Source organism: Elgaria multicarinata, chromosome 9, assembly GCF_023053635.1.
Source record: "Elgaria multicarinata webbii isolate HBS135686 ecotype San Diego chromosome 9, rElgMul1.1.pri, whole genome shotgun sequence".
Taxonomy (NCBI): domain Eukaryota; kingdom Metazoa; phylum Chordata; class Lepidosauria; order Squamata; family Anguidae; genus Elgaria; species Elgaria multicarinata.
The window spans coordinates 26,307,773-26,320,652 of NC_086179.1; the positions used below are offsets into that span (position 1 = coordinate 26,307,773).

The window sequence follows — 12,880 nt, forward strand, 5'->3', positions numbered from 1 at the left end:
GTAAGTGCTACTCACCTCCCAAGTGGCACATAAGTCTGTTTCGTGGTAGATCAACTTCCCATTTTCATCCTTAGGGTAGAAGGTGTCTCCAGGCTGGAAAAATGAAAGGTGTTGTGGGGGTTTGCGAGAGAAATCCACAGGGCATCAACATTCCCATTTCAAAACATTGCTTGGGAGATATGTGATATTTTGATCTTATGAACTATCTAATCTGTTTAGTTTAGTTTATATTTAATTTATTTTTGGATGTTTTGTGTGGTATTATGAAAATTCTCTCTATTTGATACTAAATTTACTTAATTTACTCTTAGATGTTAATATGTGTGTTATGCTGGATGTTTTTGTTGAGTAGCTGAAATAATTGACAGTGTATAATGAATATGTTGTATAACAGTTTGTTCTATATCTTTTTATTAAAATAAATAAAGCATTAAAAAAAAATTCCCGTTTCACTCCTCAGGGGAGAAAAATACCCTTTCTTTGAGGCTTCTGAAAAGTCAGAAAGTTGTGCGCTGAGCACGTTGGGGAGAAAAGGCACATGCAAAAAGAAAGCTCTAATGAACGAACAGGAAAATTTACCATCCGATAGTTGATATTTCACAACTATTGACAGCGTCCGCGCGATGAGCATCCCTATCTTGCTAAACGGTGGTTTAAAGCACTGGAGTGCATAGCTAAGGAAGCAGATGGAAATGGAGTTCTAGGGCAAGAATCCAATGTTGTCGTTGCGGATGAAGGCCGTTGGGGTGGCTGGGTGGCAGGCAGCTAACAATCGCTTTGATAATGGCCAACGTCTTGAATATAAATATGGAGGGAGGGGAAATAGGAGTAACCAGAAATTCCAAACGTGGTGAATTATTTTTCAAACAGCATCTAAAAGTGTTCCATGCTGCAGCTTTGTTTGGATAATCCCAGACATCTGAAGTCCATTAATCACACGGAGCTGGATACTGTGAAGACCAGCTAAGATGGCTGCGGTCTTGTTCTTGCCTCTTGGCACAGGGAGGGGAGTTCCTGAGAACAGCTCTCAAGGACCATCTTAGAAAAAACACTTGCTGAGCATTCTTCACAGGAAAACAACACCTGGGGAGTTATCAGCTCGGCCCAAGGCTATCCATAATTGGTGTTGACTGGTTTCAGCTGTGGGAAAAGTGGTTTGGTGGGAAGGGCCCCCGTCTGAAGGGAGGGGGGAGCCGGAGGTCCGAGTGGGGCTTGGGATTGGCTAAGATGGGTCATGGTACCAGCAGGCCCAAAAAGGGATAAAGGAGTGGGCAACTGGGGGGCAGCCATCTACCCTGGGACTGCATGTGTGCAAAGTGGAGGATCCCCGTCAAGTCGGGTAACAGCTCGGTATAAAGTTTAGAGAGTTTTTTGTGTTTCAGTTTCTGGTTGCTCTGGGGAAAGATCTGCTGAAGTTTATGGTGGGGTAAGGTTTCTTTTTATCGCTGCTAAAATACCTCATCCCTTCACTTCACTTCCCACCCCCTTTGCCCCTTGTCTGTGCGTTCAGTGTGCTGTTGATCAATGTCTTACTTGTTAGTTTAATTGATTTTAAATAAACTGCTTTGGTCCCTAGTCTGGTGTGTGGGTGGGTGGGTGGGTGGGGGCTATTCTCCAAAAGGCTGGCTATTACCATCTTAGTACGGGGATAGGGAGGTGGGAGTGGGAACAATCGGACAATTGTTCCAGAGCCTACCCTGCAGGGAGGTTAGGTGGACCCTAACTTTCCTTCACAGATACCTCTTACATAGTGGAGAGAAGGAGGCTCTCTCCATCTTGGGGTCTTGCTTTTTTTCTCCGCTCTTCCAAGAAGATGGCAAATGGACACCAGCCACAGCTTGGCTTTCTCTGTAAAGCACTTCCAGAAGGGAACCAATTTGCACAATGGTCCACCATGTGGATGGGTTGTAATGATGGACATCATTTTTTTCTGGACTAACAAGGTTTCAGCACAGGCTATAGGCTGATGGTGTGGGGGCTATATTATAATTTGTTCTGAGAGCCATGTGACAGAAAACCAACAGTATAGGTTTTAATATAAATAAATGCATATGGCCAGATAGTATAAGAACATAAGAAGAGCCATGCTGGATTATATTAATGGTCCATCTAGTCCACCATTCTGTTCACACAGTGGCCATCCAAATTAACATCCATCACTATGTCTTATGGTAACTAAGAAAAGTCTTGGAAGGAAAATCCATGCAGCCACCCCAGAAAGTAGGAAATGGCACTTAGGGTTGTGGTAAATAAGAGGAGGGGAGCTGCTGGCCCATGGACCAAACCCCTGCTCAACCTCGTTGCCCTCCTCTGAACCCCCTCCAGCTTGTCTGCATCTTTCTTGAAGTGTGGTGCCCAGAACTGGATGCAGTACTCAGTGTGATGTGGCTGCAAAAAAAGCAAATGCTGTTTGGGGCTGCATTAATAGAAGTATAGATTCCAAATTGCGTGAGGTACTGGTTCCCCTCTATTCAGCACTGGTTAGGCCTCATCTTGAGTATTGCATCCAGTTCAGGGATGCTTTAAGGTAGATTCCTGCATTGAGCAGGGGGTTGGACTCGATGGCCTTATAGGCCCCTTCCATCTCTACTATTCTATCATCATTTCAATGGGTCTACTCTAAGCAGGACTTACATTGGATTTTATCCTATGTCACATTCCCAGGAGGGCAAGGAGGAATGAACAGCTGAGTTTATTTACCTAAATCATTGTTTGATACATTGTTTATTTACCTAAAATTATTTAATACAATTTCCAAGGTGGCTTTACAAAAATTAAAACAGATTATAATTGCAGTTTTAAAAATACTAAAATTATGAGAGGTCATGCATGGGTGGAAATGTGGCAAGTCTTGCTACCCCACCTGAAAGTTATTGCGGTATTCGCTAGAGTGGTGAGATTCAGCTGTCACATGCTACTAACAAAGCCAAGACGCAGAGGGAGAAATATAAATGGGGCTGAGATAGATAAAAGCATGTGGTGGATGGAGGAAAGGAGTCCTGTGTGCGAAGTTGTCCAACAGACAGGCCAAGCCTTCTTTTTGAAAGACTGTAGGAGGTGAGAAGCATAAGAGATGGATTAATTGACCCAGGGAATGTATATGAAAAAAAGCATCCATTTCTATAATGAGGCAGCTATCTCTTCTTCAAGGCCAAGCAGGAAAATATTTAGCTTTCTTAAAGAATGTAGAGAGATTAAATTAGCTCTGATGGTCTTTAATACTTCATCACAAAAACATTGAAAAGGGGCGGAGAAGATTAAAATACACCATCAGCTAAAATACACAAAATCATCAGTGGCCAAATACTTCAAGACCTGCATGAATAAGAAAAGCTATTTCCCTGGCACTGACACGTAACTAAATTTGGTACCAAGTGAGCTTCTTTGGGAAGAACATTCCAAAGACGGGGTATCAAAGCTAGAAAAGCCCTTTTCTCCTAGTCTCTACCCACCTGATCTACGATAGTGGGGGCACTTAGAGAAAGCCTTCAAATGATGATGGCAGTGATCCATCATGTTCTGATAGGAGAACATGGTCCTTTGTGTTCCAAAGCCTATAGAGCAGGAGTAAGTACCTCCAGGTGTTTGGGGCTCTAACTCCAGGTGTTTTGGGTTGCAACTCCCCAAATACTTGACCATTAGCTATTGCTTGCTAGGGCTTATAACAGATGTAGTCCAAAACATCTGGAGGGTACAAGCTTGCCTGGCCCTGTTGTAGGGTGTGGGACAAGCCTTCACAGCTTTGGTTTATGGTCAGTCTTAAATCCATCCAGCTATATTCTTTCCTGATGAAAGGAGGCCTCTTAATTTTAGCAACCAGTTTAAGATGACATCTTGCACTTCCTAATTAATTTATTTGTTTAACAGGTCCACAAGTTAAATGGGGAAGCTCAGGCAGAGAACAGAAATCCTGTTAAGCAGAGTGTTGTAAGCAAATGTGTCTTTAAATAGTTTTGGGTTACCATATTTTGCCAACAACTATTGCTCATTACAGCAACAGGGGAAGCACCCCTAATTGTCAAGCAAACAGGAAATGTAGAGGAAGGATCTTGCTAAGAGTACAATCCTATAGTCTCTGGGAGAGTGCCCCAGGGATGCAAAATTTTGGGAATTCCCCCTCTCAAAGTTGTAGACACTGCTACAACTTCAGGAGGGGGATTTCAAGTTCCAATCCTTCCCCTCCCACAGTGACCACAGAAAAACACATGGTGCCTGCTTTCTGAGATTGCAAAAGTGACCTCAGATTAGAGTAGAGTGACTCTAAGGAAAGGAGGACAGGGCTTCTGTATCTTCAATAGTTGTATAAAAAAGGGAATTTCAGCAGGTGACGTTTGTATGCATGCAGCACCTGGTGAAATGCCCTCTTCATCACAACAGTTAAAGCTGAAGGAGGCCTGCCTTCCTGAACAAAAGAGGGCAGGGCTCCTGCAGCTTTAACTGTTGTGATGAAGAGGGCATTTCACCAGGAGCTGCATGCATACAAACGACACCTGCTGAAATTCCCTTTTCTATACAACTGTTATAAGTTTTACGTATTTTATATTTACTGTTGTTCCCAGCCTCGATCAAAATGGAGAGGCAGGTAAGAAATAAATTATATTATTATTGTTGTTGTTGTTGTTGTTGTTGTTGTTATTATTATTGATACAGGAGGCCTGTCCTCCTTTCCATTATTATTATTACTATTATTTATTTATATAGCACCATCAATGTACATGGTGCTGTACAGAGTAAAACAGTAAATAGCAAGACCCTGGTCACCCTATCATAAAGGGGATATTCTGGTAGACAGGGAGGGGAGGGGAGAGGCTGGGATCCACAGAAGTTTATTGCTTCTGCAGCTCCATCCACACCCCTGGCAGTGTGACTCCTTTAAATGGGATCAGATACCCATCTAGAGAGAAAAAACAACCATAAAAATGTGGACGGAGAGCAAAAATGGCCTCCGTTGCTCCGACTGGAGGCAAAAATAGCCTCCTGCCAAGATTGGAGATTTCCAACTAGTGGGTGGAAATCCAACAGAGCTGCACCCTAAAGAGGTCTTTCTGGGTGTGTGTGTGTGTGTGTGTGTGTTTGTGTATGGTGGTGGGTTAGCAGCCCTGCCATTGTCATTTGAGGACAGCCATGACTCTTATACCATGTCTCTTAGTCCATCTTGACTAGCAGCTTTTGATTCACCCTCACGAATGTGAATTCAAGCGGTGATCACCTACAAACCTATTTGTCTGGAAGCACTCGAAGAGAAAGTAATGGAGGTCTGCAAATGTGAAGCATTTACTCCACAGTGTTTATAGTTCAGGCTGGCGCACACTAGGAGGAGCTCCAACACCACTCTTCCCTTACCTTAAAAGCCATTGGCAGCTCAATAATGTAGAGATCCACGTAGTCCAGCTGCAAAACCTTGAGCGTGTTCTCCAAAGTTGGACGCACCAGGTCGGGTGGGTGACATGTGCTCCACAACTAGGGAGGAAAGAGGAATTAAAACTAAGCACATTAGGAACATTCGTCTTAGAGCTCTTGAAGACCAAGGGCTGAAATGAAAAACATGGCATTTTGAGCATGTTCACAAAGGTTAACCATAGACAGTTCCACTTACATAAAAATTCTAGATTTAGAGGATAATAATAAATGGCAGGTTTACAAAACAAAAACAAAACTTTTTTTAAAAAAACACACACCAGAGCATGGAATTCTCCGTGAACAATTGTGATAATGTCAGTAATATAATGGAGGCAACAATCCTATATCCACTTCTTAGGTCACTCCATACGTTTGGGAAAAGTTTCAGTACAGTTTCTCTCCTGAATGAGAATCACATGGTTCAAATGGGCTGTGGAGGAGAACATTAAAAAAGATCCCCTTTCAGAAAGCAAGCATGGTTGTAGCTTGTTCCTGCCATACACTCCAACAGGAGTGTGTTTGTGCATTTCGTATCTTATATTCCTAGTATGGTAACAATAACAATCTACGATTTTAATTTTATTTTTTAAAAAGTTATTAATTATAGCAGCTTTAAGAATATAGAGTGTCTCTACATAAAGGAAAAAACTTGCACCCTTATCATTTTCTTCTTCTTCTGCGGTCTTTCCACTTTGACTATAGGTCCTTTAGACGCCAACCAACAGTGACCATATGATTTGTAACTTAAAACTTACCCTCTCGGAAATCTCCACAAAGTTAAATGAAACAGCACCATCTAGTGGCCTGCGATATCTTGGAATAATTTTAAATAGTGCATTATCTTGGACCTTTTTAAAAGCGAGATTACTGAGGGAAGGCATAGGAGACATCCTGGAAGTTGACAGCATCATGTAAAGGACCCACAGGCTTCCATGAGTGGCCAATCATGAGCATGGAATGTAGCAAACTCAGAAGTAAAGCTATGCTGGATCAGACCATGGGCCCATCTAGTCCAGCATTCTGTGCACATAGTGGCCAACCAGCTGCTGTGGGAAACACATAAGTAGGACATGAGTAAAATAGCACCCTCCTAGTTGTGTTCCCCAGCAACTGGAAGTAGCATGTAGCCATCAAGTCTAGCAATCATCGATAGTCTTATCCTCAATGAATTTGTCTAATCCCCTTTTAAAGTCATCCGTATTAGTACCCATCACATCTTGACATAGAGAATTCCACAATTTAACTATGCTCTGTTCCGCTTTTGATCTAGCAGTTTCGCCTCCATCCCACTCAGATCTACCAGACAAATCACAGGTGAACTGAAAAACATACTTTTCCCTCTTAGAGGGTAGGGATGAAAAATGGATGCTGGGACAAAAACAAAAACAAAAAAACCCTAGGTAGAAAATTTGTAAGTTAGCACACAATCTTTATTCCTCATATTGAGGCAGTAGCTAAATCGTGTCGATTTTTCCTGTATAATATTGCCAGGATTCAATCATTTTTGTCTGTCTCTTCCACCAAGACGCTTGTTCATGCACTGGTTATTTCACGGTTGGACTACTGCAACCTTCTTCTCTCTGGCCTTCCTTCTTCTCACATCAGTCTGTTGGTTTCTGTTCACCACTCTGCCGCAAAGATCATCTTCTTGGCTCGCCGCTCTGACCATGTTACTCCGCTTCTGAAATCTCTTCATTGGCTTCCAATTCACTTCAGAATCCACTATAAACTTCTCCTGTTAACCTTCAAAGCTTTTCACGGTCTAGCTCCTTCCTATCTCTCCTCTCTCATCTCACACTATTGCCCCGATCGTGCTCTTCGCTCCTCTGATGCCATGTTTCTCGCCTGCCCAAGGGCCTCTACTTCCCTTGCTCGGCTTCGTCCATTTTCTTCTGCTGCCCCTTACGCCTGGAACACTCTTCCAGAACATTTGAGAACTACAACTTCAATTGCAGCTTTTAAAGCTCAACTAAAAACTTTTCTTTTTCCTAAAGCTTTTAAAACTTGATGTTGTGCAGACTTTATACTGTTAGTTTTACCCTACCCTGTGCCTGCTTACCCTACCCTGTGCCTGTTTGCATTCTCTTCCCCTCCTTATTGTTTTACTATGATTTTATTAGATTGTAAGCCTATGCGGCAGAGTCTTGCTATTTACTGTTTTACTCTGTACAGCACCATGTACATTGATGGTGCTATATAAATAAATAAATAATAATAATAATCTTTGGCATGCCTGGCCACCATCTTTAAGACTTGCTGACAGTTAGTAGACCATTGCATGTCTATTCAGAAGTAAGTCCCATTGAATTTATTGAGACTTACTGCCAGATAAATGTGAGCAGGATTGTATCCTTAGAGTGCAATGTTATGCATGTTTTGACAGAAAAAGGTCCTATAACTCCCAGCATGCCCCAGTCAGTCAAGCATGCTGTCTGAGACATGCTGGGAGTTGTAGGACTTTTTTTCTGCCTAAACATGCATAGAATTGTAGCCTTAAAGGCTTAACTCTAAGCCTTAGAGTTAATCTATATCTCAGAAGAAAATGTCACATGGTACAGCCCATTCAGAAGCTATGAACTCATCCAACAGAAACTTACCCAGCACTTAAGATCTCCTGTTTTCAGAAATTAAGTTAGGTTAAGTGAGGTGGTTAGCATCCAGAGATAGGGCTTTTCTGTGGCAGAAACCCAGTTGTGGGGCGCTCTCCCTTTATTATATCTTTGGTGCTATAAAAAGTTTACCCTGTTCTGCTCTGCGTCGATCCGCCTATGGTCCACTCCGCTCCGCTGCGGAGCTCCGAATCGGAGCTCCGTGTTCCCCCCCATAGACTTGCACTGAAATTCAAAAGCCTATAACTTTTTTTCTGTTAAAGTTAGAAACCTCAAAATCAGCACTATGAGAGCTTGTCTATGTATCCACCTTCATGCCCAGTTTGAAGCATATCTGAGCCTCCACTGATTTTGGGGGAATTTTTGAAAATCCTACACCTCATTTTCAAAAATGGGGTTTACTCCGACATTTTTACAGATACAAGCTTGCAAATGGACACCCTCACAGATGCCACCTAGATCCACATTCATGGCATATTTCAAGCAAATCCGAGCATGCCCTGATTTTTGGTGATTTTTTTTTCGTTTTAAGCATCACCCCTAACCCCAATTTACACCCCTTTCAAGAACTCCATCAGTTTTCATGTTAGAAACCTCAAAATCGCCAGCCTGAGAGCTTATCCATGTATCCACATTCTTGCCCAATTTGAAGCAAATCCAAGCCTCAAGTGATTTTAGGGGAAATTTTGAAAATCCCCTACCCCATTTTCAGAAATGCATTAGAAAGCAAAGGACAGTACTTGCCCATAGGGATCCATTGCAAAGTGTTTGCCCATTGCAATCTATAGGACAATATCTCCATCATTTTTCTACATGCAGATGTATTTATTATTTGAGGAAACGGGAAAAGTGTGTATTGTGCTTTGCCCATACTTTATTTGAATGCTCAAACTTTATTTGCTTTTTGCACTTAACAAGCAGTGCACAGCAAACCCAGTTACAGCCCCAACACACACACACACACACACACACACACACACACACACACACACACACAGTGAGAAAGAGAGAGAGAAAGAGAGGATAGATTGGGAAGGGAAGGGGCTGTGGGTGGGAAACAACAAACAAACACTCCAAATGAAGAATTATAAATTTATATAAAGCAATAAGTCAAAACAGAACAAAGGAAAGCTAAGCAAAAAGTCTGAAACAAACAAACACACACACACACCCAAGCAAACGCAGCTACAACTAACCCTCCAGAGAAAGGAAACTGTCTCTGGCTCCCTCTGGCTTAGTCCCACCGTTCTCCAGCATTGGGATTGGAGGGTGCTTCACATTTTCATCATGATAGGGACTTGAATCTCTCAATCAAGGGAGAAAACAAGAGCTTCCCTTCTCCCACTTTTAGCCATTCTAAAGAAATTAATAGCAAGCAAACCCCACGACAAAAAAATCTGAAAATCGACACAAATGACCCCCAATCATCACTCTCTAAGCACGGTAAGTTGTTTTTTAAGTAGCTTAAAAAACAAAGAAGTTATAGGCGTGTTTTTGCCCAATGCAATCCTATGGGGAAAAATCCAAGATGGCGGACGGAGCTGCAAAAAGACGCAGAGCTCCGCGTAATGGTCGATCCGCTTCGTGATGCTCCACTGCCCCCCAATCTGCTCCGCCCCACCTCTGCCTTAAACGGAGGTGAAGCATCCCGATCCGCTACCGCTTCTCCGACCCGAAATGGAGCGGAGCACAGCCCTACTTTAACGACATGCAAGTTAAGCTTGTCCAGTTTCCGGCCCCACTCGGAGCTCTCTGTGGTGCTGTCCACTTCTTCGTTCTGCCTATCCCACACCTGCACCAAGTGAAGTAATTACATAAGAAGAGCCATGCTGGATCACACCAAGGATCTATCTAGCCTAGCATTCTGCTCACACAGTGGCCAACCAGATGCCCACAAGAAATACACAACCAAGACATGGGTGCAACAACAACCTCCTGCCCATATTCCCCAGCAACTGGGGTACATAGACATACTACCTCTGATACTGGAGGTAGCATATACAGCCATCAGGACTAGTAGCCATCAGGACTAGACAACCATCTGTCAGGGATGCTTTAGGGTGGATTCCTGCATTGAGCAGGGGGTTGGACTCGATGGCCTTGTAGGCCCCTTCCAACTCTGCTATTCTATGATTCTATGATTCTATGATAGCCTTCTCCTCCATCCATTCATCCAGTCCCCTTTAAAACCATCCCAGTTGGTGGCTATCACTACATCCTGTGGTAGCTAATTCCATAGTTAAACTTTGTGCTGAGTGAAGTTTGGGGAGGGGGGGGGAGCCATTCCTGGCCACAAAACTGCCTCCTGTGACCCAAGTGGAAAAGCAGGGATGGGAGTATAGGGATACTTCTGAGCTGCAGATCTGCATTCCAGGGGGAAATAATTCCATCCACAGTCGGCCATATAGACTGGTGGGCTTCAGATGTTTTGGCCTGCAACTCCCATGAGCTCCAGCCAGCATGGCCAATAGTCAGGGATTGTGGGAGGTGTAGCCCAAAACATCTGGAGGACCCCAGGTTGCCTGTGGAGGATGGAATGCCAACTAAATCCTGTTGCCCCCACCATGATGTAGCAGTGGGTCCGGACCAGCCAGTCTGCAGCTGCAGCTTGAAGAGTAAGCAGCAACTTAGCTTTGCAAGAGAAGCCAATGAGCAACATTGACTAACAGGGATTGGTCTGTTTGTGGTGAGGCTCTTCGCTCCATTGCGACTGTGGATTGCAGTTCTGTACCGCCCCCCAGGCTCGTCCTCAAAATTTATCTCTGACTTTGATTCATGGCTGTCCTTTTTCCTCTCTGATAACTGTCCTACTCTTATTTTGAGTGATTTCAATATTCATGTGGATGACCCTCAAGATGCTGCAGCTCTATGATTTCGCTCATTATCTTCCTCTTATGATCTTAAGCTCTGGTCTGATGCACCCACACATTCCCTTGGACACTGTCTGGATCTTGTTCTCACTCGGAATTGCTCTGTGTTGGACTTTTCTACTGCTCACTTTCCGTTGTCAGATCATCACCTAGTTTCTTTCAATATTACTCATAATCCTCCTCCTTCACGTCCCGCTTCTCGCTCTTGTCGCAACTTGCAATCTATCAATTATGAGGCTTTTTCCCAGTCTCTAGCCTCCTCCCTTCCTTCTGTCTTTTCGGCTGTCTCCTTGGACTCAGCTGTCTCCTTCTTTAATTCCTCCTTATCTTCAACTCTTGATAATCTTGCTCCATCTACAACTCGGATAGTTCGCCCTTCTCAACCCCAACCGTGGCTCACCTCTTTCCTCCGCTACCTTCGCTCTTGTTCCCGGGCAGCTGAACGCCTTTGGCGTAAGACCAGGGACAGGGCAGACTTTGTCCATTACAAATTTGTACTCTCCTCTTTCTCTTCTGCCATTTCATTGGCCAAACAGCAGTACTACTCAACGCTGATCCAGTCAAATGCTAGGCATCCTCAGCGGCTCTTTGCATCCTTCAATTCTCTTCTGAAGCCTAATCCGCCATCTCTCCCCACCTCTCTGTCTGCTAATAACTTTGCCTCTTTTTTCAATGCTAAAATCCAAACTATCCGCTCTGATCTGGCCAGCTCTGCTCCTCTTCCAGTTCCTGTTCCTCATCTGTCAGTTCCGCCTGCAAATTTCTCTGCGTTTCCTTCGGTCTCAGCGGATGAACTGTCTACAATACTGTGCTCTTCGAAGCCTTCCACTTGTTCTCGTGATCCGATTCCTTCTCATGTCTTTATTAATCTTATTCCTGCTATCCTCCCTTCCTTGCTTCATATTATTAATCTTTCTCTGTCCTCTGGTTCATTTCCTTCTGCTTTTAAACATGCTACAGTCTCTCCCATTCTCAAGAAACCTACTCTTGATAGGCTATCTCTGTCTAACTACCGACCTGTCTCTTTGTTGCCGTTTATTTCAAAGATCCTGGAGCAGGTGGTCTACTCTTGCTGTCTTGACTTTCTTTCTAGTAACTCTGCTTTGGATCCACTTCAATCTGGATTCCGTCCTTTGCATTCCACCGAAACAGCCCTTACTAAGATCACCAATGATCTCCTTACTGCCAAGTCTAAAGGCCATTATTCCGTTCTTATTCTCCTTGATCTAACTGCAGCCTTTGCACGGTTGATCATGATCTTCTCTTAGATTCCCTTCATGACCTTGGATTTTGTGGTTCTGTCTATAACTGGTTTGCCTCCTATCTAGCGGGTCGCTCTTTCAGCGTGTTGGCTAATGGCAGCTCGTCTTCCTCCTTTCCCCTTTCAGTAGGGGTTCCGCAAGGCTCGGTGCTTGGCCCGTTGTTGTTTTCCTTATACATGTTGCCCTTGGGCAAGCTTATTCAATCTCATGGCCTCCAATATCATCTGTACGCCGATGATACACAACTATATCTGTCATCTCCGGAACTTTCTCCTGATGTTCACGATCGTATCTCGGCATGTCTTTCAGATATCTCAGCTTGGCTGCTTCATCGTCGTTTGAAACTCAATATGGCAAAGACTGAATTGCTCGTTTTTCCTCCTAAACCTTCTCTTCATCTCTCATTCTCTCTTACTGTCAATGATGTTACGCTTACTCCGGTCAAGGAAGCTCGTAGCCTTGGCTTTATATTTGACTCCTCGCTCTCCTTTATTCCTCATATTGAGGCAGTAGCTAAATCTTGTCGATTTTTCCTGTATAATATTGCCAGGATTCGATCATTTTTGTCTGTCTCTTCCGCCAAGACGCTTGTTCATGCACTGGTTATTTCACGGTTGGACTACTGCAACCTTCTTCTCTCTGGCCTTCCTTCCTCTCACATCAGTCCGTTGGTTTCTGTTCACCACTCTGCCGCAAAGATCATCTTCCTGGCTCGCCGCTCTGACCATGTTACTCCGCT

The 12,880-nt window shown here is 43.7% G+C and overlaps 1 protein-coding gene across 1 annotated transcript in view; it reads right to left on the reverse strand.

The window, feature by feature from the left end:
- AKR1D1 (aldo-keto reductase family 1 member D1) overlaps positions 1-12,880 on the reverse strand; it is an 83,938-nt gene that overhangs the window by 9,574 nt on the left and 61,484 nt on the right. Inside the window, exons 3-4 of the mRNA XM_063133360.1 lie at positions 5,344-5,460; positions 16-93 (exon numbers count right to left, since the gene is read on the reverse strand). Of these exons, the coding sequence (XP_062989430.1) occupies positions 16-93; positions 5,344-5,460 (195 nt within the window). The remainder of the gene's footprint in view (positions 1-15; positions 94-5,343; positions 5,461-12,880) is intronic.